This window comes from Doryrhamphus excisus, linkage group LG21, assembly GCF_037039965.1.
Source record: "Doryrhamphus excisus strain RoL-2023G ecotype Guam linkage group LG21, RoL_Dexc_Guam_v1.1, whole genome shotgun sequence".
In the NCBI taxonomy this organism is placed as follows: Eukaryota; Metazoa; Chordata; class Actinopteri; order Syngnathiformes; family Syngnathidae; genus Doryrhamphus; species Doryrhamphus excisus.
The window spans coordinates 6,346,250-6,372,738 of NC_136377.1; the positions used below are offsets into that span (position 1 = coordinate 6,346,250).

Here is a 26,489-nt window from a genome sequence, read left to right on the forward strand (position 1 = left end):
TAACCCGAGTTCACCCTTCATAATTGTACAATCCTCCTGCATTAGCATCAACTCTGCTGTGGAGGCAAACAGGGCAGCCTTTAGATTAAGGAAGTAAAAGAGGTCTGACCACAGGTCTGTCCATTTTGACATTAGTGGGGGTTCACCTGGGGAATTCACGTCAAGCTGAATCCAAAAGATCAGCTCACAAAGAGAGAAATCACATAAAAAAGGCAAAGTAGCAAAATAACAAAGTAGGCTAACGAGGGCTAACATCAAGTCACCATGGGAGGAGGAAACAGATTATATACAGTATTGTTTGTGTCTGTGATTCACGTCATTTTGTATGGTTTATTATTTTTGTATCATCTGGTTCCATCACATTCATTTAATGTGAATAATTAGTCATAACATTTTGATTCCGTTGTGGTTGAAATTAACTGCTGTTGCACTTGACGCTTATTTTAATCAAGCCAGAAGAATTTACGGATGCGTTATCAGTGTCTTTTCAATATAAAAGCTTCATGAAATAGACGCGATTCTCCGGAAAGGGGTATATTATTTTGAAACAGGATATAGTATAAAATATCGGGGGTAGCTTGACAGCGCTCAACCTGAGGTTCTCTCTCTCACTCTCTCGCTCTGTCTGTGTGTCCTGGTAAGAACACTGTGATGACAAGTTGCAGAGTTTGTGGCTCCAGCATCTACAAGGAGGGACTTGCAGATGCAGCCGAGCGTAAAGAGGACGCTGAGGACATTCACTTGGTTGGCGGATCCTCGGCGTTGAAGGTGCTCGTCCACTTTTCACTCGGTTAGTCTTACCTGAAAGTGGGGAAGAAGAAATCCCGAGGCTTTTGAGAGGGGGGGGGGGGGGTCAGGTGGTTTCCTTATATCCTCACCTGAAGTGTCCTTTATTGTCCCTCAGCTGACACCCGGAAGCACCTGACACACTTGGGAGTGTTTGTTGCCTGAGGCCAAAAACAAAAAATACTGGACTGGAAGGACTTTCGAGGTCAGAAAGTGTGGTTACCTGAAACATGGCGGTCTTTTCTACTACCAGGAAACTTACTTTGCTGTCCTTAACGTGCCTGTGGATGTTGCCAGGTGAGTCAAAAGCCTCTTTTCACACTTCATCAAATGTATTTAGTATTAGTCCCAAAATGGATCCATAGACGGGTGTGCAACGTGTGGATCAGGGGACTTTTTTAGCCCGTGTCTGGTTTGACATATTCTACAAATCAAATGTAACATGACCCAAATTAGAACATTATATTAGTTATATTAGTATTTGGAGATGCACAGAAAAACAGAAACAGGAAATGGACGAAATCCACCTCTAGTGGCACATCCAAAACAAAATGGCCGACGACCTGTGCGCTTTGCAGTACAGTCCATCCCCGCACATTTGCGATTTAACCTTCAATAACCTGTAAATTCACACATTTATGGTCATATTTAGCACATTCAAACCCAGCCGTATTTCAAAAGACAACTACTTTTTAGATGATTTTGACTGATTTAAAGAATATTGTGTTCTATGGCTACAGAAACTGATCACCAGACAATCGTAGGGCACAAGTCTATAACCTTGTGACCCTTTTTCACATCAAAATAACAATATATTTACAATCATAACACTATGAACTATTTATAATTTAATAAAATGTCCCTCCAGTGCGGAACCTTCTGCGCGGTACACTCCTCCACGCTCTTATAAAATGCACTTCTGACAATAAAAATTAAAATGTCTCTGAGGTGAAATGCATTAGTGGGGAGTTGCATCATCGGTTTATATTGGCCATTTTTTTCTGCAGAAAATACATCTCATTCTCCATAGGTCGGTTATACCGTATTTTTGGGAATATAAGTCACACTTTTTTTCATATGTTGGTTGTTTCTGCGACTTATAAATGAAAAAAGTGTTTATGTTACATAAACACTGGACACCTTTTCTGTTTATGTTTATTTGTTGTGTAGCTGAATAACCATTGTGTTAGCATATCGTACACCTATTCAGCCTGTTCTCTATTCTTTTATTAATGTTAGAACTTGCCTTCCAAGAGGACGTAATTTTTGTCAAATAGTTTATGAAATAAATTACCCCCCGAAAAATGCGACTTATGTATGTTTTTTTTTACCTAATTATGCATTTTTGGCCTTGTGCAACTTATACTCCGGAGCGACTTATAGTCCAGAAAATACAATAATACATGATAACACTGCTAAAATGTACAGCATCCATAGTTTTTACATATTCACGTCTTTTTAAACATCACTGATAATGTTTTTTTTTTTCCAGCATTGAGATTTTGCACCACTTTTGTCAGTTCTTGAACGCATCATACATTGTGTGTACACTGTGATTCCTCCGTGAGCACTTATAGATTTATTACTTTAAATGCGTTTAACACGTGTGAGGAATATTTCCAGCTTAAACCTGGATGGTGTCGACTCTCCTGTCATGTTCCCCGTCAAGCTAAATGGATCATTTTAATCCAGACCCCATTTCAGTGAATCTTGACATTTAAGGATGAATCATAACCCATGATTACGGGTAGTGATATGTTATATTTTTAGCTTGCGGGATATTTGTTTTTTCCACGGAATGGGAAACAAGTGTGTTACAAATGATTATGTCTTCCAGGGAAGAATAATCCCTTTATAGCTTCTGCAACACCGACTCATCTGTCACTCTCCCCAGCTTTGTGTTAAAACTACTTCCGCCGATACCTATATAGTAGTTGCAGCTTACCCCCCCCCCCAACCCCCACCGAACCCCACCGTCATCTTCTCCATTTATATAAAATAGGACATGGTACAGATGCTTGAGATTTTCTCAAATGTTTTATGAAGTACAAAAGCCTGAATTATTCATTCTAGTCAAATTTTCAAGAGCGCTGTCTGGAGAGCAGGATCGCTGGTGTCCAAAGTGCAGTCTGGGGACCATTTCTGGCTCTTTTCGACAGACAAAATGAATCATGGCACGCATTTGGACTTTACTCAGTGAAAACAATGAAAAAAAAATGGAAATGGCGCATGCACACCAAAATTGATACACCTGCAAGTAATGGTGTAGTTGCTAATAATAATAACAATTAATAATAGTGGTCGAGTGGTTAGCGCGCAGACCTCACAACTAGGACACCAGGGTTCAATTCCACCCTCGGCCATCTCTGAGTGGAGTTTGCATGTTCTCCCCGTGCATGCGTGGGTTTTCTCCGGGTACTCTAACCCTACCACATTCCAAAAACATGCTAGGTTAATTGGCGACTGTAAATTGTCCATAGGTATGAATGTGAGTGTGAATGGTTGTTTGTCTATATGTGCCCTGTGATTGGCTGGCCACCAGTCCAGGGTGTACTTTTTACTATTTTTCTACCTTGATTTTGACGTTCTCCTCTGATTTTGGATCAACATTTGTAATAAAAGCCACTGTTATTAGATTAGATCTGGAAGATCTGGGTTTGAATCTCAGTTGGGCATCTGTGTGGAGTTTGCATGTTCTCCGTTTTCTCCCGGTACTCCGGCTACCTCCCACATTCCAAAAATAGGTATATGAATGTGAATGGTTGTGCCGAGTCCAGGGTATACTCCGCCTCTCACCTGAAGTCAGCTGGGATAAGCTCCGGCGTACCCTCGGGACATAAGTGGCATAGAAAATGGATGGATTCAGCTCCAGAACCCTCTATTGGGGGCTGCACGGCGGTTGAGTGGTTAGCACGTAGACCTCACTGCTAGGAGACCCGAGTTCAATCCCACCCTCGGCCATCTCTGTGGGGAGTTTGCATGTTCTCCGGGGATTTTCTCCGGGTACTCCGGTTTCCTCCCACATTCCAAAAACATGCTAGGTTAATTGGCGACTCCAAATTGTCCATAGGTATGAATGTGAGTGTGAATGGTTGTTTGTCTATATGTGCCCTGTGATTGGCTGGCCACCAGTCCAGGGTGTACGTCGCCTCTCGCCCGAAGACAGCTGGGATAAGCTCCAGCACCCCCGGGACCCTTGTGAGGATAAGCGGTAGAAAATGAATGAATATGTCACTAGCTTTCTAATGTTTAAAGCCATGGCAGTCTCTTGTGCTCCTGCAGTGACAAAGGTGACTATAGGGATGTTAGTTCATGTCTAGAGGGCTCTAATAATGTTAAAAATCAAATCTAGAAATTTCTAAACAGGTTTTCTATGATTTAATTAGGAAAATATTTCATTCCTAAATAAAGAATCCAGCTTAAGATTGTGTGCTTGTTAAAAAAAATTAATTTAAAACCTTTTTTGTTAAAAATTAAATGAAAATTAATGAATGAATGATTGATATTGTCATTTTTTCTTACACAGTCGAATAATAGGAGGGCAAAGTTGACTATAGGGGTGTTGCATTGCTACACTTGATGAAAAATCAGTGAAACATAAAGACCTAAACATTTGACCTGTATTATCATGTATTTACAAATTATGGTGAATACTTAAAATGTGTTTTGTGTGGCAAAACAAAATGGAGGCAAAAGTTTGAATGAATATTTCTCATGGTTTGCCCAACGGCGCGGTGCCCTTTTATACACTGTTGCCAAAACAATCCTTTGAGCTGATGTCGGCAATCTCAGGCTGGCTCGCTCCTCCCCCCTGAGAGAGGAGTATCACCTGAAAATGATGGTAATGATGATACCATTAGATACAGTAAACCACCTCCAGGCCATTTACCAGGAATGCTTCCTACAGGTTCTTTTATCATCGTGATTCAGGACAATGGCTTCACTGTACGCTGACCTTGACTGACCTTGACAATCAGTCGTCCTGCAGGTGTGTCCTGAGCTGTCGGCGGCCAGGATGCATGTTCATGAATAGCAGTAGTTTGGCAACAGGAAGCCTCCCTGTTGTTGACGTGTGCATTATAGCAGGAAGTCGGCGTCCTGCAGCATACAAGATAAGACCTCAACTTGTGATCCAGTTCAAAATCAGAGTACTGTAGACACACTATACTTTTTTTGTGGTACACATACTGTAATTTGCCTTTTGAAGAAATGCAGTGGATCTGGAACAAAAACTGTGATTCATTCATTTTCTACTGCTTTTTCCTCACGAGGGTCGCGGGGGTGCTGGAGCCTATCCCAGCTGTCTTTGGGCGAGAGGCGGGGTACACCCTGGACTGGTGGCCAGCCAATCACAGGGCACATATAGACAAACAACCATTCACACTCACATTCATACCTATGGACAATTTGGAGTCGCCAATTAACCTAGCATGTTTTTGGAATGTGGGCGGAAACCGGAGTACCCGGAGAAAACCCACGCATGAACGGTGAGAACATGCAAACTCCACACAGAGATGGCCGAGGGTGGAATTGAACCCTGGTCTCCTAGCTGTGAAGTCTGCGCGCTAACCACTCGACCACTATTATTAATTGTTATTATTATGTGGAGAAATGTGGGAGAAAACCCACGCATGCATGGTGAGAACATGCAAACTCCATACTGAGATGGCCGAGGGTGGAATTGAACCCTGGTCTCCTAGCTGTGAGGTCTGCGCACTAACCACTCGACCGCTGTGCCGCCCCAAAAACTGTGATTTTTTTTTTTAAATTTAAAAACACATTTTATCCATTATTGTTGGAATCAAACATTTGTTTTCCCCAATGGATATGGAAACATCGCTGCAAAATGACACTAATGATGTAATCTCTCGCTGATCTTGAAGTGAGACTACCGTATCAAGGACATTTGATGTCCGAACGATGTATAATCCACGCCTTATCTCTTGACCAACCATTGTACGATTACTCTTCTATTCTGGACGCACCATCTGGCAAAAGAACATCTTCATTTGTTTTCCAGGTGGGTCCCACAATGGACTTTACTTATTTAACAAGGTCAATCCACACAAGCTTCAAAGGCTCCATTGGGATGAGGAGGGCAAGACACATTGCCACTGCAGATTTTCAGTGGCAAACTCTCACGGATTCATACATACTAGTGAGTGAGTGGGTTGAAAGTGTTATTTTTAGCAGGGTGTATTCTTCTAAAAAAAAAAAAACACTTGTAGGACACGCTCATGCTTACATGTACCTCGGTTTTTGTTAGTCAGCAAAAAAACAAAACCTGGTATTATTGATACTTATAGGTTATCACATGGTTTGTCTGGTATCAAGCCAGGTATCATGCCCCCAAGTGTCAGTATCAGCCCGAGACCAAAGGTCTGTGATGATCTTATTATCATATACTATTTAATCATGAGCTTATTATCACATACTATTTAATCAAAAGACCATTTTGTTTCCAGAAAATGTTCAGTTTATTAGATATATTATATCTAAACAGTGTAAACACAATAATTGCAAAAATATTTCAACAATAATATTTTATCAACAGTCTTATCTTATCAATGTCTGACAATTAAAGTTCCATTAATCAAGTTTGGGTTTTTTGGTGACTGGAGAAGCACTAGGCACTAAGCACTCGTGTGCTGTTCTCTGATTGGTTGAGTGGACAGCTACGGGGGCTGATACTGGACATGGTTAAACTCTATATTTTATCAGTATCACTGCCCTGGGCTTTGACACAGTATCATTTCGGCCTTTTCCCATATCATTCATGGGCCAATTAATACTGTAGTATGTGATAATGATAATTATCGGCACCATATAAGCATAAAATCGGCAAATCGGTTGATCGGATTTTCTCCCAATCATGAAAACCGATATTTTTAAAATGCTGTATACAACACATATGTGTTCATTCCAGCACAGGAGATGTCATATTACACACATCGGCATCAATATCGGCTGATATCTGCATCGAGTTGGACAATATCAAAAATTAATATCAAAATTATGATGATTTTTTTTTTCATTCATTCATTCAATCATTTTCTACCGCTTTTCCTCACGAGGGGTTGCTGGAGCCTATCCCAGCTGTCTTCAGGCGAGAGGCGGGGTACACCCAAGACTGGTGGCCAGCCAATCACAGGGCACATATAGACAAACAACCATTCACACTCACATTCATACCTATGGACAATTTGGAGTCGCCAATTAACCTAGCATGTTTTTGGAATGTGGGAGGAAACCGGAGTGATTTTTTTTTTTTTTAATTGCTTTCACTCGCAACTTTTTTTTTGGCCCCATGGTGGGTTATTTAGCAGTCGCAATCATTAACAAATGCTCAGAGACTGAGTCACCAACAATGTGGGATGCTTTGTTTGAACGTTCGATTCTGAGTAATGTTGCTGTACAATAACCGAGACAAAGATTTTTGTTGTAAACCAAATCATATGAAATCTAGGTCGTTCGGAATTTGAGGTTTGACTGTATATGACAAGTTCAAAACATCTGTCCCCCCCCCCCCCCCACCCACCCCTCTTCCTCTCTATTGTTTCCCTGCGAACAATTCATCCCAAAATATAGTTTATTCCCCTCAAGGCGTCCATGGGGGGGGTCATGGAATGCAGTTTGCCTAACTTGCAACTACGACCTTATCTCTAATTGCCTATTTCTTAGAATAATACCAAATGGAAGTGCAGCAAAGCGCCTCTCCACTTTGAGCTGGGATTACGGGTGTTTGAAGCCTGCAGTCCTCATGTGTGTGTCCCCAGCAACTGGCGCAATTTTGATTTGAGAAAGGAGATTGGGGGATTTATTGTTACATACGTAATGACATGGAAATACAACATTGCAGTTTTCCTCTCCCCTTGCGGGGAAGTTTATCATCCAAAAGCAAAACCACGTGCCAGTGTCTCTTGTAATCCTGCGTATTTATACTCATCAGCCCCGTGCATAAGGCCAAGGGAGAACAGGAACCTACCGGGAGATTAGTGCGGGGTCATCCTTCCCAGTCATTCTTCCCATGTGCGAAAAATCGACTTTTTTTTAAATACATTTCCAAATCCTCTTTGTATTGCTCTTTATAGCTCATAAGCCCAGACTCTTTTAGATACCAGTATTCTAATTATATTACCTTAATTAAAGTCAGATTTATAGGATTACTGATGTAATAATTATAACCGTGGAACATAAGAGTCGAAGCCGAATCAACTCCCAACATTTCTCATTCATTTGAAGTTAAAAAATGTGCTGCTACTGAGTTCCAGGAAGATTTCAAACTATTTTGGAACTGCCGCAGTACAGTCGTCCCTCGCCACGTTGTTTTTCACATTTAACGGCTTCACTCTATATTTGGGTTCCAAAATATATGAATTAGGGATGTCCGATAATCGCTGATATTGACCAATTGTCAATTTCTGATTCCAATATCAACTAATGCCGATATGTTAGCGATCAGTTACCATCTAATGGTGAAAAGCATTAGCGACAAGCGTTATATTCAAAATGTTGCATGTCGCAATTTTGCGACTTTGGCGCCTAAAGGGCTTTATCGGTTTTCATTATAGGCTAAAAACCTGATACCGATGTTGACTGATATTAAATTTTAATGCCAATATCGGGCCGATAATAACGGTGGAGCCGATGTTACCGGACATGCCTAATATTAATGAATAAATCATCACTGATTTCTGGTTGGCTTCAGCCTAGTAGTAAAAAAATGCAAATTTTCTGTATTTTTGAATAAATTAATCATTTTTAAGCATTAAAATGGCTAAATGAACCAAAATTCAAATATACAGTATTCAGAGGACGCACTCAGCCACTACAGGAAGTACTATACAGAAATCAGAACCAGAATTTTCTATTATTATGAGTAAATGTGACAGTAGGGTTGCTATTTCATGTCTGGAAGGCTCTAATAATGTTAAACCTGGTTGAAAATATTCCATTTACAATATAAATAAGGAGTTCCGCTTTGTGGAAATGTACTTATCATTAACCTTGATGAATATATACACACAAAATAATCAACAATAACCCGGTAATTGTTTAATTTCATTTGAACATGCATCAGATTACAATTGAATGCATCACATAATCAGTTCACAGTTCCACATGTCCAAAACAAGTAGGAAGAAGCAAAGTTTATCCATCTGGTACTTTTACAATCAGTAACTGTTACATTTGTTCACTTCCTGCTTTCCTAATAGACTTCAGCCTATTAGTAAAAAAATTGCAAATTATCTGTATTTTTGAATAAATTAATAATTTTTAAGCATTAAAATGGCTAAATGACCCAAAATTCAAATATACAGTATTCAGAAGACGCATTCAGACATTTTGTGATGACAACAGCCACCACAGGAAGTACTATACGGAAATCAGAACCAGAATTTTCTGTTATTATGAGTAAAGATGACAATAGGGTTGCTATTTCATGTCTAGAGGGCTCTAATAATGTTAAAACCGGTTGAAAATATTCCATTTACAGTATAAATAAGGAGTTCTGCTTGGTGGAAATGTACTTATCATTAACCTTGTTGAATATGTAAACACAAAATAATAAAGTTTTATTCATTTTTTAATTTTTTATATTTTTTTTAACAAATTTTTTTTGGTCACGTACCGAAGTACGAGGTGATATGACCATACAATGACATAATGGGTACCATAGTAACTGTCAATATATTGATATGCATAGCACATCATAACTGGTTCAAGACTCTTCATCTTCATAACTTCAGAACAAGATGAAGAAACATCCTTTCAAATGTCCCACAGAGGACACTTGAGGATTTTCCACTTGAAGATAAATACATGTCCGAGGCATAGAAATTATGTAGGTATCATGTTTAATGATTAATGAAAAGATTCAACCTTATATGAATCATATGAAGGTACATAGATAGACTGTCTATGTTATTACGCTAGGAAATTATCAAATATTTTTGGGACAGCCTGCTTATTGAATGACTTCTAACACACATATGACACACGTCACAATATACCCTGTTTGTATATGTTTCTAAAATACTGTTTCATTTTCCTCACTCTAAACGAATGAATGTACAGTATGTAGGGCAATGTGTCGCTTGTCCCTTGGTTGGGGTTTTGGTGACATCTCATCTTCATCATGGCAGTCAGATAGAAGAAGGCCTCTTGTAAAGGGGTCATGAGAAAATCACTAGTTGACTTTCCCATCACTGGGTTGTGGCCTCTGTGCTCTCTTAAAGGCACACACACACACACACACTTCCTATCTTTTTCCTTCTTGTGGCTTTCTCTGTGTCCTTTTAGTTTGCATACTTGAATCCGTTCAAGACTGATGCCTGCAAAGCTCAGGGTTGTCATTGTTAGTCAGCAAATGATAGTCACAGTTCAGTTTCATGCAGTAGTTGCACAAATATACAATACACACAGTATATTCTTACAGATATAATACAGCTTGAGCCAATGATAATAACAGTGTCAGGCTGTACAAATCTCTATGTGCTAATAAAAGCTAATGACTATTTACGGCCGCTGGAATCTGCGGGGGGGGGGGGATATCGGGTTGCTTTCAAAACTCTTTCTACAGTATTACAGAACCCCAGAAATATCAGCTTTTTGCTAACTATGGTGATGACTGTGATGTAAGTCGTACCTTCCACATAAATTATACCTAAATGAACTCCTTTTTTTTTTTTTAGATCTAATTTTGTAAATGAAGTCCCAAGTTACCCACAGTGTACACGGAACACATGAGGGACGTATAACATACAGGAATAAAAAGGTCAGATACAACAATTGGAGGAAAGGTAAACAGGTAATGGTTGTCTTGCAGGCTGGTCGACCTTCTTCTAAGGAAAAGTCATGTCTTTGTAACAGTGCACAGAATCCATGACCCCCAATATTATTAGTATGAATTTAGCTTTTTGCTCCCCCCCCACATTTTTTGCTGTTTTTCCCCCCAAATATATCAGCTTTCTTATTAAATAATTTTTCTTAAATTTTCTTCTGCTGCACGGCGGTCGAGTGGTTGGCGCGCAGACCTCACAGCTAGGTGACCAGGGTTGAATTCCACCCTCGGCCATCTCTGTGTGGAGTTTGAATGTTGTCCTCCGTGCGTACGTGGGTTTTCTCCGGGGACTCCGGTTTCCTCCCACATTCCAAAAACATGCTAGGTTAATTAGCGACTCCAAATTGTCCATAGGTATGAATGTGAGTGTGAATGGTTGTTTGTCTATATGTGCCCTGTGATTGGCTGGCCACCAGTCCAGGGTGTACCCCGCCTCTCGCAGCCCGAAGACAGCTGGGATAGGCTCCAGCAACCCCCGCGACCCTCGTGAGGATAAGCGGTAGAAAATGAATGAATGAATGAATATTGCCAAAAAATAAATGTACAAAAAACACTGGCATTATATATATAATAATTTAAAAAATTACTTAAAATATTAATTTAGATGTATTTTGATTTCTATTAGTTTACATATTTTTATTCCATTTTTTAAATATGGAAAATAATTTTATTAGTGGGCTGCACAGCGGTCGAGTGGTTAGCGCGCAGACCTCACAGCTAGGAGACCAGGGTTCAATTCCACCCTCAGCCATATCTCTGTGTGGAGTTTGAATGTTCTCCCCGTGCATGCATGGGTTTTCTCCGGGTACTCCGGTTTCCTCCCACATTCCAAAAACATGCTAGGTTAATTAGCGACTCCAAATTGTCCATAGGTATGAATGTGAGTGTGAATGGTTGTTTGTCTATATGTGCCCTGGGATTGGCTGGCCACCAGTCCAGGGTGTACCCCGCCTCTCGCAGCCCAAAGACAGCTGGGATAGGCTCCAGCAACCCCCACGACCCTCGTGAGGATAAGCAGTAGAAAATGAATGAATGAATGAAATTTTCCCAAACAAAATTGCAACTTTATTTGTTTTTTTATCTGTCTGTTGTGTGTTAGTTGCTCCAGTGTCTGTTATCTGTGTTCCATATGATCGCCAAATTCGACTACAAATTACGATACTGTGTCTACCAAGGTAGGCAGCTCTGTCCAGTGTCACCAACACTACCAAGGTGAACGTAGTGGCTATCCTGTGAGGCAGAAGTCCACTTTGTTATGTTAAGTCTGTGTCTTCTTGAAGTGGACACAGAGGGGTGTCTTTCTGCATTGCGGCGGTCGCTGGACCCTGTCGACACCTGTTGTCGACCCAAATTAAGGGCTCCAGTGCCAGAGCCCCTGCTTTCTTTGTCCCTGCCGGCACAAAGTCAAACCGCGGCTCCCCACCTCAGACACCTGACCTCAGGTTTGGCCTGGCAAACATCATTTATCATTCCTTTTTAGACTTGGGTGAATGTTGGGGGGGGCTTGTGTGTTGGATTTCAGGCCCGCCCATCCATTGGGTATGTCCAGTGCCAATGAGAGGGTTGTATCCGGAAAGGCCAAAATTAAACCAAACAAATCATGCACTTCAAAAACCAGGAAAAGCTGAACTACATCTTGGCTGAACGCTTTTACCGAACTATTACCAGCAGAATGCTGCTATTCTGGCCGAGGGGGGAGAATAGAAGTAATTTTCAATGTTGGCAAATATCTTCAAGCTGCTTTTAGTTGAGGCCTCCCAATAAGATTTCTTGGCGGACACATCCCTAAGTATGACCTTGTCTTTGTTCATGTCCTGAAAACTCTACGGCGGAATGTCAATCAGTTTGGGTCAGATCAAACTTGTGGCTTTTGTACAGTCAAACGTTGCTGCTTTACAGATGCCGCATTATTAACCCTTCAATCGGTGTTTAGTTTAGAACCTTGTGACATCCCATGGTTTTCTGACATGTCTCAATCTGTTTGAGACAATAGCCACGTTTACATGGACCCAAATATGGACTGCTAAGGAAAGTTTGTTTTTGATTCAAACTAAATTTCAAGACCGGATGAACGAAAAACTGGCAATACGGAGTTATTCCAACAAGGGAAAGAAAAACTGGAGGAAGTCGGTATCACGTGATGTTGGTGTTTACGCTTTACTGCGCATGCCCTATTGACGATTCTGGTTGATTATAGCGGCGCATGTAGACACGTGATTGGAATATTCCTTTTCCATGTATACCATTGTTTTCAGAAAAGGTCATTCGGAAAGAGAAAAAAACGTGGTTATTGTTGCGCCACAGAACACCAAGCAGACAAAAAACCAGAACTGAGCTCTGGCAGATTGCCAGATTGCCTTTCTGTCGTAGCGCTGAGAGAGAAAGTGGAAGACTGGCAAACTGCATTTCAAACCTTAAGAGACCGCTGACGCCTTTCCATCAATCAACTGTTAAAAGGGGCTAAATCAAGCTACTTACAGATATTGTTTTATCAAACTCAGTTGTTTTATCGCTTCAATTAGGGCCGGTATTTCCCTTCCTGTTTATCACCCCTCAGTCTGGGCCCCTTCTCGACTTTGTCTTACGATGAGTGGTACCTGCAAATTTTAAATAGGCCGTCGCACAGCAAAAAAAAAATTAGGCCCATTTCCAAATTACCTTTCTTATCTAAAACCCTCAGGGTGGTTGTTTACGGTGTTTTTAGAAAAAATTAATATTTTAGTGGCTTTCTAATCTGGTTGTCAAACACGCCACAGTACCGAAGCAGCACTTATGAGTTTTTGTACTCTGGTCAGTGTGTTATCCCTTTGATTTGACTGTTGTTGTTTTAGTTTTATTGAATGTTTTTGACCAAAGATGACAATGTTTTCGGCAATGCCTATGTGGAATACAAGCAAATCAACCTAATCCTGTACAGACTGGGCCAAAAACGCAGATGTTTTTGGTGTGAGATGTCCCACACAGCTCTGTTGCCAGCCCTCTTCTTTTTTCTCCATGCAGTTACTGCAACTTGGCTCTATACTGCAAAAACATGGCATTACAAGTGATGGTGTTTGGTGGCAAATCTGGATCCTTTGGCCCAGTGTCTGAGATCAAGGCTGTTGTCAGATCGAACTTTCAATTTTGGCAGTTGGTCAAAGTTAAGCCAAGTCTTCAAAAGTCTTCTATTTGAGACAGTGGTCCTGCCTTCTTTGTACTGTTGCTTGTTTAGAGCTGTTGAATACCAAATAATAAGTAATTGACCAATTCTGATGCTCAAACGAGGCGCCACCGTATGCGATGTCCGTCAAAGAGTAATGCACCAAATGCGGAGATGTGATTCATAACAAGACACGCGTCCAGAGCACATGGCTTAAACCAGGGGTCCCAAACACGCGGCCCGCAGGACACTAGTATGAGGCCCCCGCCTTGATATGAAAGTTTAATGTTAGTGCGGCCCGCGCAAGTTTGATATGGATGCTAGGTCGCTAGCTCTCTAGTTTGCGAGTTAGCATGTGTCTCAAGACCCTGCAGTTGCGCAATATGTTGTAAATAAAAAGAGTATAAATGTGACTATAGTCTTGTTTTGTCATGTCTACAGGGCTCTAATAATGCTTTGTTCATTTTAATCTGAAAAAAATAATTTGTCTACCCACCAACTATATGTGGTTTCTTAAGTTTTTATTATTTGCCGTTTTATTATTATAATAAAAAATAATAATTATTATTATAATTATATTTATTTATTTATTTATTACTGATTGATTGATTTTCTTTATTCTTGATTTGTTTATTTATTTTTCATCTTATTTTGTGTAGAAAAATAAAAATGAAGATATTTGAGAACAGTGGAATGTTTTATCAGAGCTTTTCTTGTAGAAAATTGGAACTAAAGCAAAGTTTTTTAAATTTTTTAGTTTTTAATAAATGCGTTTTTGTTTTTTTTTTGGAAAACCTGATGTGGCCCAGTCTCACCCAGACCCGAGCTCCAGTGGCCCCCAAGTAAATTGAGTTTGAGACCCCTGGCTTAAACGATTATGTGACCCGGAAACAGAAGTTTGTTCTAAGGTTTAAAGTTACTCATTTACTCTTTTTGATTTTGGCTCAACATTTGCAATAAAAACGACCCTGGTAAAGATTACATTAGATTACGGAGTTACAATAGAATGAATACAAATCAAGGCACATGCAGTTGAAGTGTAAAACCTAATATCGTCCAGTCTTTTGTGCCCACCATGTTCATCAGATGGAATGCCTGAATGGAACGAATCCATTAAGACCGTACCAACAGCTTGTCAGTATGTAAGTCTGTACGTCTAATGCACTACTATTTGACAATAAATGACAATTGAGTGTGAAAAGGCACCAGAGGGGGAAAAAAAAATCATTAAATATAAAGCAGGAAAATCGTATTTTAATTTATTTATAGGAAGACGCTCTCAGATTTAGGAATGAATCTCTGAAACACTTCCTGCACAAGGACACGGGTTGTCCCTTGAGAGAGAACGTCTTTTAGTGGGACTGCCTTGTTCTTTCCGTCACCAAATTTCTAGAGCACGCCGGCCTTGAAAGCGAAAACAACATTCAATATCATTGGTCAAGAATCTTAACACGTATGCATGGAGGTTTGTCCGAAAAATGACAAATAGTGAGATGGTAATGGTAATGGTTTAATTTCATTTGAACATGCATCAGATTGAATGCATTGAATGCATCACATAATCAGTTCACAGTTCCACATGTCCAAAAGGAGTAGGAAGAAGCAAAGCTTATTAAATCCTACCCCTCCATCTGGTACTTTTACAATCAGTAACTGTTACATTTTTTTGCTGTGCTTTTTCTGTATTTCACCCAAACTTCAAAGATCCGGGGGCCAGATTCGGCACGCAATATCTTATTATATGGCCCTGCAAAAAGCCTTGAAAAAATCTAATAAAATACGCTTTTTAACTTCTTAAAAATTATCTTATTATTCAGAAAATTTTATAATAATATACAATTATTAGTGTTTTATTTTGTAAATTTTTTAATTAAATTAAAATTAATAATTGTACAAATTATACAATAGTTAGTTGTATAATGAAATTACTGCTTGGAACCTGTTTTTTATGGTAATGGTTTTATTTCATTTGAACATGCATCAGGTTACAATTGAATGCATCACATAATCAGTTCACAGTTCCACATGTCCAAAAGGAGTAGGAAGAAGCAAAGCTTATTAAATTCTACTCCTCCATCTGGTGCTTTTACAATCAGTAACTGTTACATTTGTTCACTTCCTGCTTTCCTAATATAGTTTTTTTTTTAATGTGACTCTTGTTCATTTCTAAGACACCCAAGTCACCAGACAAGATGATGCACAAGATTGGGTCCATGCTAAGCAAGGTTCCACTGTATTTACGGCTTTTTCTTGCATCAGTTTGGTAATGGTAATGGTTTTATTTGATTTGAACATGCATCAGATTACAATTGAATGCATCACATAATCAGTTCACAGTTCCACATGTCCAAAAGGAGTAGGAAGAAGCAAAGCTCATTAAATCCTACCCCTTCATCTGGTTCTTTTACAATCAGTAACTGTTACATTTGTTCACTTCCTGCTTTCCATAATACAGTTTAAGGTTTTTTTGTTGTTGTTGTTTTGTTAATAATGTAACTCGTACCGAAGTACGAGGTGATACTTTTCATCCTTGTATTTAGCAAACATCAACTGCTTGTATTGTTTCTTGAATTGGCTCATCGTTGTGCATTGTTTGAGGTCCTTACTCAATCCATTCCATAGTTTGATTCCACATACTGAAATGCTATGGCTTTTTAACGTAGTCCTAGCATATAAGTGTTTCAAATGTAGTTCTTAGGTCCTCACTCAATCCATTAGATACATTAGATCAGACATTAGATTGTGAGATTGTAGTATTGCTGTACAAGAGGAAAACCTTTGAAGAATTAGAGATTATTCCACAATTCTTCAATCCAGTCCCGCCATGGAGTGCATGACTATCTTCCGTCTTCTTACGCTAAGCAACACTGAAAGACTTATTCTGTCACATCATCTCAAATATATGCTAACTACGGTTATTTCAGACATTTTAACTCATATTTCCCCTCCTCTTATTTTTCTGCCCAATTTCTCTTTTATCGGTATTATTACATACCCCCCCAGTGTCCCTCCACGCGCTTTTCCCCTTTTCCTTTTTTTTTTTTTTTTTGGCAGCCTCTCCTCCTCCTCATCCTCTTCTCCTTCATCCTATCTCTCCTGAGGGCTGCAGCTCCAGCATCTCATCAGCATCAGTGTCTCAGGTCAGCCGTGAGGGTTAGAGCAAAGGGGGGGGGGCTTTGTCACACTAGCATATGAGTGTTTTTAGTGTGTTTCCCCGCCACGTTCTTGGTTGTGCTTTAAATGTGATGTAGGGAGTCCATGTTTTTTTTGTGTGTTGAGTCCTAAACCTTTACGTACTGTATATTTACCATTTATTACATTTACCACCCCCCCCCCGTATATCCCTTTCTCTCTTTACTCCCTCTGTCCTCACTGGGTGGTGCATGTAATTATAAGCTCTTAGCTATTTTTCTGTCATACACGGCAACACTCCGGGGAGAGCTTAGTTGATGTCATTATCTCCAATAATGGCTCAGGGGTGCAGCCCCCCCCTCATTCTCACTGTTTCTACTATACAGAATCATTTGTAATTTTATTGAAAATATAAATTACCATGTCACCCTCTTTCCCAATTCCTTATTTTGCCTTTTGCAACCTTTCGCTCCTTTTTCCAAACACACACAAACACGGATGTGTTGAAATATTGTGCTAGTTTGTTTGTTGTGGGTCATGAGTCAGTGTTTCCACTACCATTATCTTGGGGGTTGGGGGGGGGGGCGTGGGGTCATGTGTACACGTGTTTGTATCCGTGTATCGATATCATCTCTATCCCCTTCAAACCTTCCCCAGACATCACACACGTGCAGGAGTGAATTAGATTTCATCATTTTCAGTCCAAGTGAGGACAGCTTTTGAATAAATATGTTCTCCTTCTAACCTTGCTCAGTATCTCACTATGGGAGTCCCCCCCACTTCTGTAGCGTGACCTATCACACACACCCCACTGTCGACCACGTCGGTCCTGAGATAGACCAATTGTGTTTTTGACGTGTAAATGTGCGGGACCCCAAAGTCTGTTGGGATTGGCTCCAGGATAAACGGTAGAAGATGAATGAATGGGAAACCTACTGAGAATATGCTGGGATGCACCTCACGGGTGATTATAGAAGGGGGGGACAGGGCGACGATTGGTACGTCCCAGGACAGACACGGTATATATATGAGGTTCGCTTACACGTAGACTCTTAAGTTTCGCATTGCGTGCACGCCGTGCGATAATTCACTATATATGTATGTTTTTGCAACACTTTACGTTGAGTAAAACGACTGTGGCACAGCATTGATGTTTTTAGCAGTCATTAGTGACTGGTCATTGCATTCAGTGATTTTCTATGGCTTTCTATCGGGACCATTAAGCCTCAGCCATTAGGACTAATTAGGCAAAGTGCTCACTTTTTGTGCCGTTATTCTTTCACTATGGATCATTTCCGAAAAAATACGCACGACTTCCTGAATGCAATTAGCGTTTGTAATTGACCATTTTGTTCTCGATTTTTATATTATGTTTAAATCCACATGAACGTTTGCTTAGACTGGAATGAATTGATGAGAGGCTCAAAAGGAAAAGACGAGGTGGTTGTGGTAGTACTTGTGGATGCACATACACACATGCACTCAAAAAGCCCTATTAGACATCTTCGTCATGCTGTCGTATGAAATGAAAATCCTAATTTTGATTGCATGAACATGTTTTGGTAATTGTAATAGTAATGGTTTTATTTTCATTTGAACATGCATCAGATTACAATTGAATGCATCACATAATCAGTTCACAGTTCCACATGTCCAAAAGGAGTAGGAAGAAGCAAAGCTTATTAAATCCTACCCCTCCATCTGGTACTTTTACAATCACTAACTGTTCCATTTGTTCACTTCCTGCTTTCCTAATATAGTTTAAAAAAAAATGTTGTTTTTTTTGTTTGTTTTTTGTCACGTACCGAAGTACGAGGTGATATGACCATCCAATGACATAATGGGTACCATAGTAACTGTCAATATAGTGATATATATATATATATAGCACATCATGACTGGTTCAAGACTCTTCATCCTTGTATTTAGCAAACATCAACTGCTTGTATTGTTTCTTGAATTGGCTCATCGTTGTGCATTGTTTGATTTCCTTACTCAATCCATTCCATAGTTTGATTCCACATACTGAAATGCTATGGCTTTTTAACGTAGTCCTAGCATATAAGTGTTTCAAATGTAGTTCTTCCCTGAGATCATATTTCTCCTCTCTTGTAGAGAAATATTGGATGACATTTTTAGGTAATTGGTTATTTTTTAGCCTTATGCATTATTTTAGCTGTTTGAAGATGAACTATATCAGCAAGTTTAAGTATTTGTGATTTTAGAAATAAGGAGTTAGTATGTTCTATGTAGGCGGCATTATGAATTATCCTTACTGACCTTTTTTTCAGTACATTTAGCGAGTGAAAATTGCTTTTATAGTTATTACCCCATATTTATGATACATGATACAATAAGTAAGATATGGTAGAACCAGAGAGCAATAAAGAGTGTGGAGTGATTTCTGAATTGAGAACAAATTTTGCTTTGTTCAATATTGAAATATTTCTGGCCTCCTTATGTTGTTTTTGGTCTGTTCCAGGTCCTGTGCAACAGTCAGCTCTCACTTTTCCATGAAATTGGCACCGTAGACTATTTAACAATGTGATTGATTGAAAGAAAATAGTTCTATGGGCAGCTTTACCCCTTTTGGAAAACATTCATCTGCCCCATATGTTCAATTATAATTATGGCCATCTCCGCTAATGTCTAATGTGTGTCTTGTGCATATCGAATATGAATATGGTGTAACTGAGTCGCAAATGCAGTAGTAGAGTTTCATCTCTTGGACTGAATGTCAGTTACGTGTCAGCTTTCCATGTGCCGCCGTTTTATATGTGAGTCATTACGGCAAGTGAAGCAGCCACAAAAGTCTTCAATAATCCACCCGCTGATATTCAGGCAGCTGTGAGTCTGTGATCTGTAAATGGTAAAGATGCAGTTGTTTGTACAATTGATCAAGTAGAGCACAGGAAGGCGGGTTATTATTGTTTTGTTTTGTTGTAACATCATGGTGTTATCACCGACAATACTGGGATTGATGCTTGTGGATGCAAAGAGGTCTTCTCTGAAAGAGAACGTGAAGCTTAAGTGAAATATTGTGTGCATGTAAATGTGTCTCAGGAAGAGACTTAAAACTGTACTTTAAACTGTCATGAAGTGCACTGAATATTAAAGTTGCTAAGGAAGAGATCTGCCGACAAGGAACATTGGGACGGCGGCGCTTTGGCTGCTTGCTTTAGGTTACAGTAATGCATGAATGGTTGATGCAGGCTTCCCTTTTTAAGTTGATTCTGCAGACTGGGAGTCGTGAATGAATGCAGATGGGAATGACGGGAGTTCCTGTCATATCTCGACTTAAACGGATTCCACTGTAGTATCAAATCTGCAGCAATGTTGAACACCTTAACCCTTAGATGCTACACTCTTCCATAAGTGGGTCAAAAATGACCCATACTAGAATTGATGCGTTTTTATGCCAATTTTGCCATTTTGGTTAGGAATAATCACTTGTATGATATTTAGTATTATATTTAGGAGTTGATAAGTTGATAAGAATCAAAGGTTGCTATTGGATTCCATAGAAAATGCATGCAGGTCATTTTTGACCCACTTATGGAAGGTTGGGGTAGTAAGACAAAAACAAAAAATTCTTAAAATGTATAAAAGGTAAGTTAAAAATGTGAATGGCTTGATATCAAAAACATGTTTTTTGAGGAATACCTGGAATATGAAATGATAAAAACTTTTAATTACGAAGATATTTCAAGAAAACAACCTGACCGGGTCATTTTTGACCCACTTATGGAAGGTTGGGGTAGTAACACAAAAACAAAAAATTCTTAAAATGTATAAAAGGTAAGTTAAAAATGTGATATGATAGCAAAAACATGTTTTTTTAGGAATACCTGGAATATGAAATGATAATAAAAATTTCATTACAAAGATATTTCAAGAAAACAACCTGACCGGGTCATTTTGGACCCACTTATGGAAGGTTGGGGTAGTAACACAAAATATAAAAAATATATAAAATATATAAAAGGTAAGTTAAAAATGTGAATGGCTTGATATCAAAAACATGTTTTTGAGGAATACCTGGAATATGAAATGATAACAAATTTTCATTACGAAGATATTTCAAGAAAACAACCTGACTTATGGAAGGTTGGGGTAGTAACACAAAAACTAAAAATTCCTAAAATGTATAAAAGGTAAGTTAAAAATATGAATGGCATGATATCAAAAACATGTTTTTGAGGAATACCTGGAATATGAAATTATAAAAAAAATTTCATTTCGAAGATATTTCAAGAAAACAACCTGACCGGGTCATTTTTGACCCACTTATGGAAGGTTGGGGTAGTAACACAAAAAACAAAAAATTCTTAAAATGTATAAAATGTAAGTTAAAAATGTGAATGTTATTTTATCAAAAACATGTTTTTTTAGGAATACCTGGAATATGAAATGATTAAAAAAAATTCATTACAAAGATATTTCAAGAAAACAACCTGACCGGGTCGTTTTTGACCCACTTATGGAAGGTGGGGGTAGTAACACAAAAACTAAAAATTCTTAAAATGTATAAAAGGTAAGTTCAAAATGTGAATGGCATGATATCAAAAACGTGTTTTTTGAGGAATACCTGGAATATGAAATGATAAAAAAAAATTTCATCACAAAGATATTTCAAGAAAACAACCTAAGTGGGTCATTTTTGACCCACTTATGCATCTAAGGGTTAATAAAACGCTATCTTGGTTTATGCTTGGTACCATTTGAGCTGTTTTGTTTTTCCTCTGAGACAAAGTGCACGAATATACACAATACAGCAACGATTTGGCAACGGAAAGAGAAGAATGGATGTAAAGCAAAGACGATTTTTTATGAAGAGGAAAGAATTAGAGTGGGAACCCTGATGGGAGAGAAAATGAGGACAAGGAGAAAGTCCAAATGAAGAGTGCATCAGATAGAGGCAGATACTGAACTGGAGATTTGGCTGTTTAATCGAGTCGGTGAGGATTACAGCAGGATTATGTAGGAATTGTGACAGAGCAGCAAATTAGCAGGGTAACTTTAATCTGAGAGGCGGACAAAGCTTAAGTACTTGACTAGACAGGAGCATATGTGTGTGTGTGTGCATGTGTGTGTGTGTCGCTAAAGGATCTGTATTCCACAGATGGAATGAAGTGACACAGTTGTTTGTGTCAGAGGGCCTGCTTGAATACCCTCTAAGTTCTTCCTTACTTAGCTGATATAAACATCATTCCATATTGGTATAAATGTATTTAGGGTAGAAATGTGATTTTTCTATGAAATTTTTTGGAACATGCTTTGGCATAGACCACATGTTCAGTCATCCCTCGTTTATCACTGTCTGCAATGAACCACGATAAGTGAATTTCCACAAAGTACGATTCGATATTAATAATATTCATTCATTCATTTTCTACCGATATGTATAGCACATCATGACTGGTTCAAGACTCTTCATCCTTGTATTTAGCAAACATCAACTGCTTGTATTGTTTCTTGAATTGGCTCATCGTTGTGCATTGTTTGATTTCCTTACTCAATCCATTAGATACATTAGATTTTTATTAGTATTTTTACTCATAAAATGTACTTTTTATTAGTATTTATTAGTAATATTACATTAGATTTTATTAAATTTTTTGGAACATGCTTTGGCATAGACCACATGTCCAGTCGTCCCTCGTTTATCACTGTCTGCAATGAACCACGATAAGTGAATTTCCACAAAGTACGACTCAACATTAATAATAATTCATTCATTCATTTTCTACCGCTTATTCTCACGAGGGTCGCAGGGGTTGCTGCAGCCTATCCCAGCTGTCTTCCGGCTACGAGAGGCGGGGTACACCCTGGACTGGTTGCCAGCCAATCACAGGGCACATATAGACAAACAACCATTCACACTCACATTCATACCTATGGACAATTTGGAGTCGCTAAATTAACCTAGCATGTTTTTGGAATGTGGGAGGAAACCGGAGTACCCGGAGAAAACCCACACATGCACGGGAAGAACATGCAAACTCCACACAGAGGGTGGAATTGAACTTGGGTCTCCTGGCTGTGAGGCCTGCGCTCTAACCACTCGAACGCCGTGCAGCCACTCCTTCAACATATGTACAGCTAATAGGATGTGGCACTACTGTTTGTTTGGACACAGGAAACAGGAACATGCAAATTCCACACAGAGATGGCCAGGGGTGGGATTGAACTCGGGTCTCCTAGCTGTGTGTCTACACGCTAACCACTTCACCTCCGTGCAGCATTAATAATATAAATTATAATATTTTTGGGGGCGGCACGGCAGTCGAGTGGTTAGCACGCAGACCTCACAGCTAGGAGACCAGGGTTCAATTCCACCCACAGCCATCTCTGTGTGGAGTTTGCATACGTGGGTTTTCTCCGGGTACTCCGGTTTCTTCCCACATTCCAAAAACATGCTAGGTTAATTAGCGACTCCAAATTGTCCATAGGTATGAATGTGAGTGTGAATGGTTGTTTGTCTATATGTGCCCTGTGATTGGCTGGCCACCAGTCCAGGGTGTACCCCGCCTCTTGCCTGAAGACAGCTGGGATAGGCTCCAGCACCCCTGCAACCCTCGTGAGGAAAAGCGGTAGAATATGAATGAATGAATGAATGAATAATATTTTTGTAATTAGACTTTCCAAAATACGATTTTTACTATTATTAGAGCCCTTTTGAGATGAAATAACACCCCTATAGTCACGTTTATGCTTGTATTATACTTTAACACATTCCTCAATTGTACTGCACAGATTAAGCGAGAGAAAACTTAAGCACAACCAAGAAATCACAATTTTTTTGCAGAATCTTTGCCAACCATTTGTGGCTGCAAAAAATAAAAATACTTTTCAGTAAACGCCTACAAAGAAATGAGCGCTTGCAGTCCGTGAACGTTGCAACCCAGATGAAACCCGATCACAGCAGGTGGGTCAGGCAACCGTGAAAGCAGGCGCATTCCATTCCTCCGATACGTAGCGTAACCAACAATGACACAGTGCACACACTCGCGTGTTCGAGCGCACACAGAGTCACACCTGAGTAACATGGTAAACACCAGTTGATGTGATTTTCACACTTGTCCGCAGACGGACATTCGCAGGTTCGCTGGTGGTGAAAGTGGGAGACGTTCTGACTGACTCGGCACCTTTTGTGTAGCTATGGCGGGAAAAAAACCACATCTGACTTATGTCTTATTAATGTCTCCAAATTGTGTGTGTGTGTGTGTGTGTGTGTGTGTAGTAGGATGATGGGTATTCCAAAGGATAGGTTGAAGGTGCTTATATAAGAGCTCATTTACAGCCAAGTTGTAGCACCTTGGACTTTTATCCCTGCTGCTTTGCTTTAAGTCGATTCACCCCCTCAAGTCGCCACGCGTCCATTTGAATCACAGGACATGCACAAAGAGGCGCCGTGCTCGCTTCCTGCCTCGGCACTCGGCGGTCCTCGCTGACAGAATGCCGACATTGTCTCGTATTAGCACACGGCAAGCTACACACTTCACCAAAGGCGCTGTGTTTCTCCAAGCTGTGCCAGTGCAACTTATTTACCGCTTGACAAGTAACTTCTTCTTTTTATTATAAAGTTGGGGAAGGACACAAACACAATTCCAGTTTCTCTTTGTTTCGTGGCCTTTGGGCTGAACATGTGACATTATGTCTCTGTGACGCATTTTAGTTATTTTGTCTTCGAACAAAATAATAAGAAGCCAGCAAAAGCATATCCTACAAAGTCACCAAGTGACAATACTACTAAATTCTTAACCTTTGTAAACTTTGGGCCACTTTGTAACAAAAAAGCAAAACATTGATGATAATGTTATCAAAATTAATAAGATTCTGACTCAATCAGTAGCTCAAAAAACACAAATAATTTTTAAATTCTCGTAATGTTATATTTGGATTTCATAGCATGGAGAATGTGCAGGTCACAACTTGTCCACAATTGTATTGTGTATTTGTAAATCATAAAAAAAAGGTTATGTTGTGTTCAAGGACTGCTGAACAAAGTGTGAAATGTCGACGTTTGATGAAAAAACATTATTAGTGAAGCATAAACATATCAAAATTGTTGTATTCATTCATTCATTCATTTTCTACCGCTTTTCTTCACGAGGGTTGCAGAGAGACGCGAGAGACGGCGTACAACCTGGACTGGTCGCCAGCCAATCACAGGGCACACATAGACAAACAACCATTCACACTCACATTCATACCTATGGACAATTTGGAGTCGCTAATTAACCTAGCATGTTTTTGGAATGTGGGAGGAAACCGGAGTACCCGGAGAAAACCCACGCATGCACGGGGAGAACACGCAAACTCCACATTGAGACGGCTGAGGGTGGAATTGAACTCTTTTCTCTTGGGTGTGAGGTCTGCACGCTAACCACTCGACCACGGTGCAGCCCAGTAATAAAATTATTTTTCATATTAAAAAATGTAATAAAAACATGTAAACTAATAGAAATCAAAATATATCTAAATGAATATTATAAGTAATTTTTTAAATTATTACATATATATAATGTCAGTGTTTTTTGTACATTTAATCTTTGGCAATATTCATTAATTCATTTTCTACCGCTTATCCTCATGAGGGTTGTGGGGGTTGCTGGAGCCTATCCCAGCCGTCTTTGGGCGAGAGGCGGGGTACACCCTGGACTGGTGGCCAGCCAATCACAGGGCACATATAGACAAACAACCATTCACACTCACATTCATACCTATGGACAATTTGGAGTCGCTAATTAACCTAGCATGTTTTTGGAATGTGGGAGGAAACCGGAGTACCCGGAGAAAACCCACACATGCACGGGGAGAACATGCTAACTCCACACAGAGATGGCCGAGGGTGGAATTGAACCCTCGTCTCCTAGCTGTGAGGTCTGTGCGCTAACCACTCGTCCGCCTTGCAGCCCAAAATTGTTGTATTTTTTATTAAAAAGCAGCCAAATTTTGGATAATTGTTGGGTTTTTGTTAATATAATGTAAATATTTTTGCCCATAAATCAGCAAAAGTGCAGGGCCCGTGAATGCCGACTCAGGAATATGCCAGGATCCACTCTGGTGCTCGTGCTCATGTCTATTTCATCAGGAACATACATGTGCGGACCCTTATTATTGCTGATGCCACAGCAGGTTCCTCATCTTTAATGAATGCAACTTCACAACTTCAATCAAACAGGGCTCAGAGAGGTTTATAGTGCTTTCACGTTCAGGAAAATCTCTGAAATCTCTGACGGTTGTGCCACAAAATCATCCTACCCGACAGAAAATCCAAAGAAATGATTAATTTCAGAAGTTTTGTTATGTAGGGTTTGATATCAGCTGAGTAGAACTTCTTCCGTCAAAGTCCTTCCACTCTGTTGTAGGAGTAGACCTGCAAGTAGGTCTTATCCGCAACAGAGAGCCAAGACTTCTCTGGAACAACAGCACCCTGTTCTTCTTTAATTAACTTCACCCACGTAGATTTATTATGAGTCATCCTTCCGGGGACGTCTCTTGGCCGGGACGCTCGGCCCTCTATCTGAAAATTGCCTGGAATCGGATCAGGCCAATATGACAACAAACAGCTAACAGGAAGTC

The 26,489-nt window shown here is 39.7% G+C and overlaps 1 protein-coding gene across 1 annotated transcript in view; it reads left to right on the forward strand.

The window, feature by feature from the left end:
- Window positions 1-606: 606 nt before the first annotated feature.
- esama (endothelial cell adhesion molecule a) overlaps window positions 607-26,489 on the forward strand; it is a 56,649-nt gene continuing 30,766 nt past the window's right edge. Inside the window, exons 1-2 of the mRNA XM_058086075.2 lie at window positions 607-790; window positions 905-1,083. Coding sequence (XP_057942058.2) covers window positions 1,017-1,083 — 67 coding nt within the window. The 5' untranslated portion in view covers window positions 607-790; window positions 905-1,016. The remainder of the gene's footprint in view (window positions 791-904; window positions 1,084-26,489) is intronic.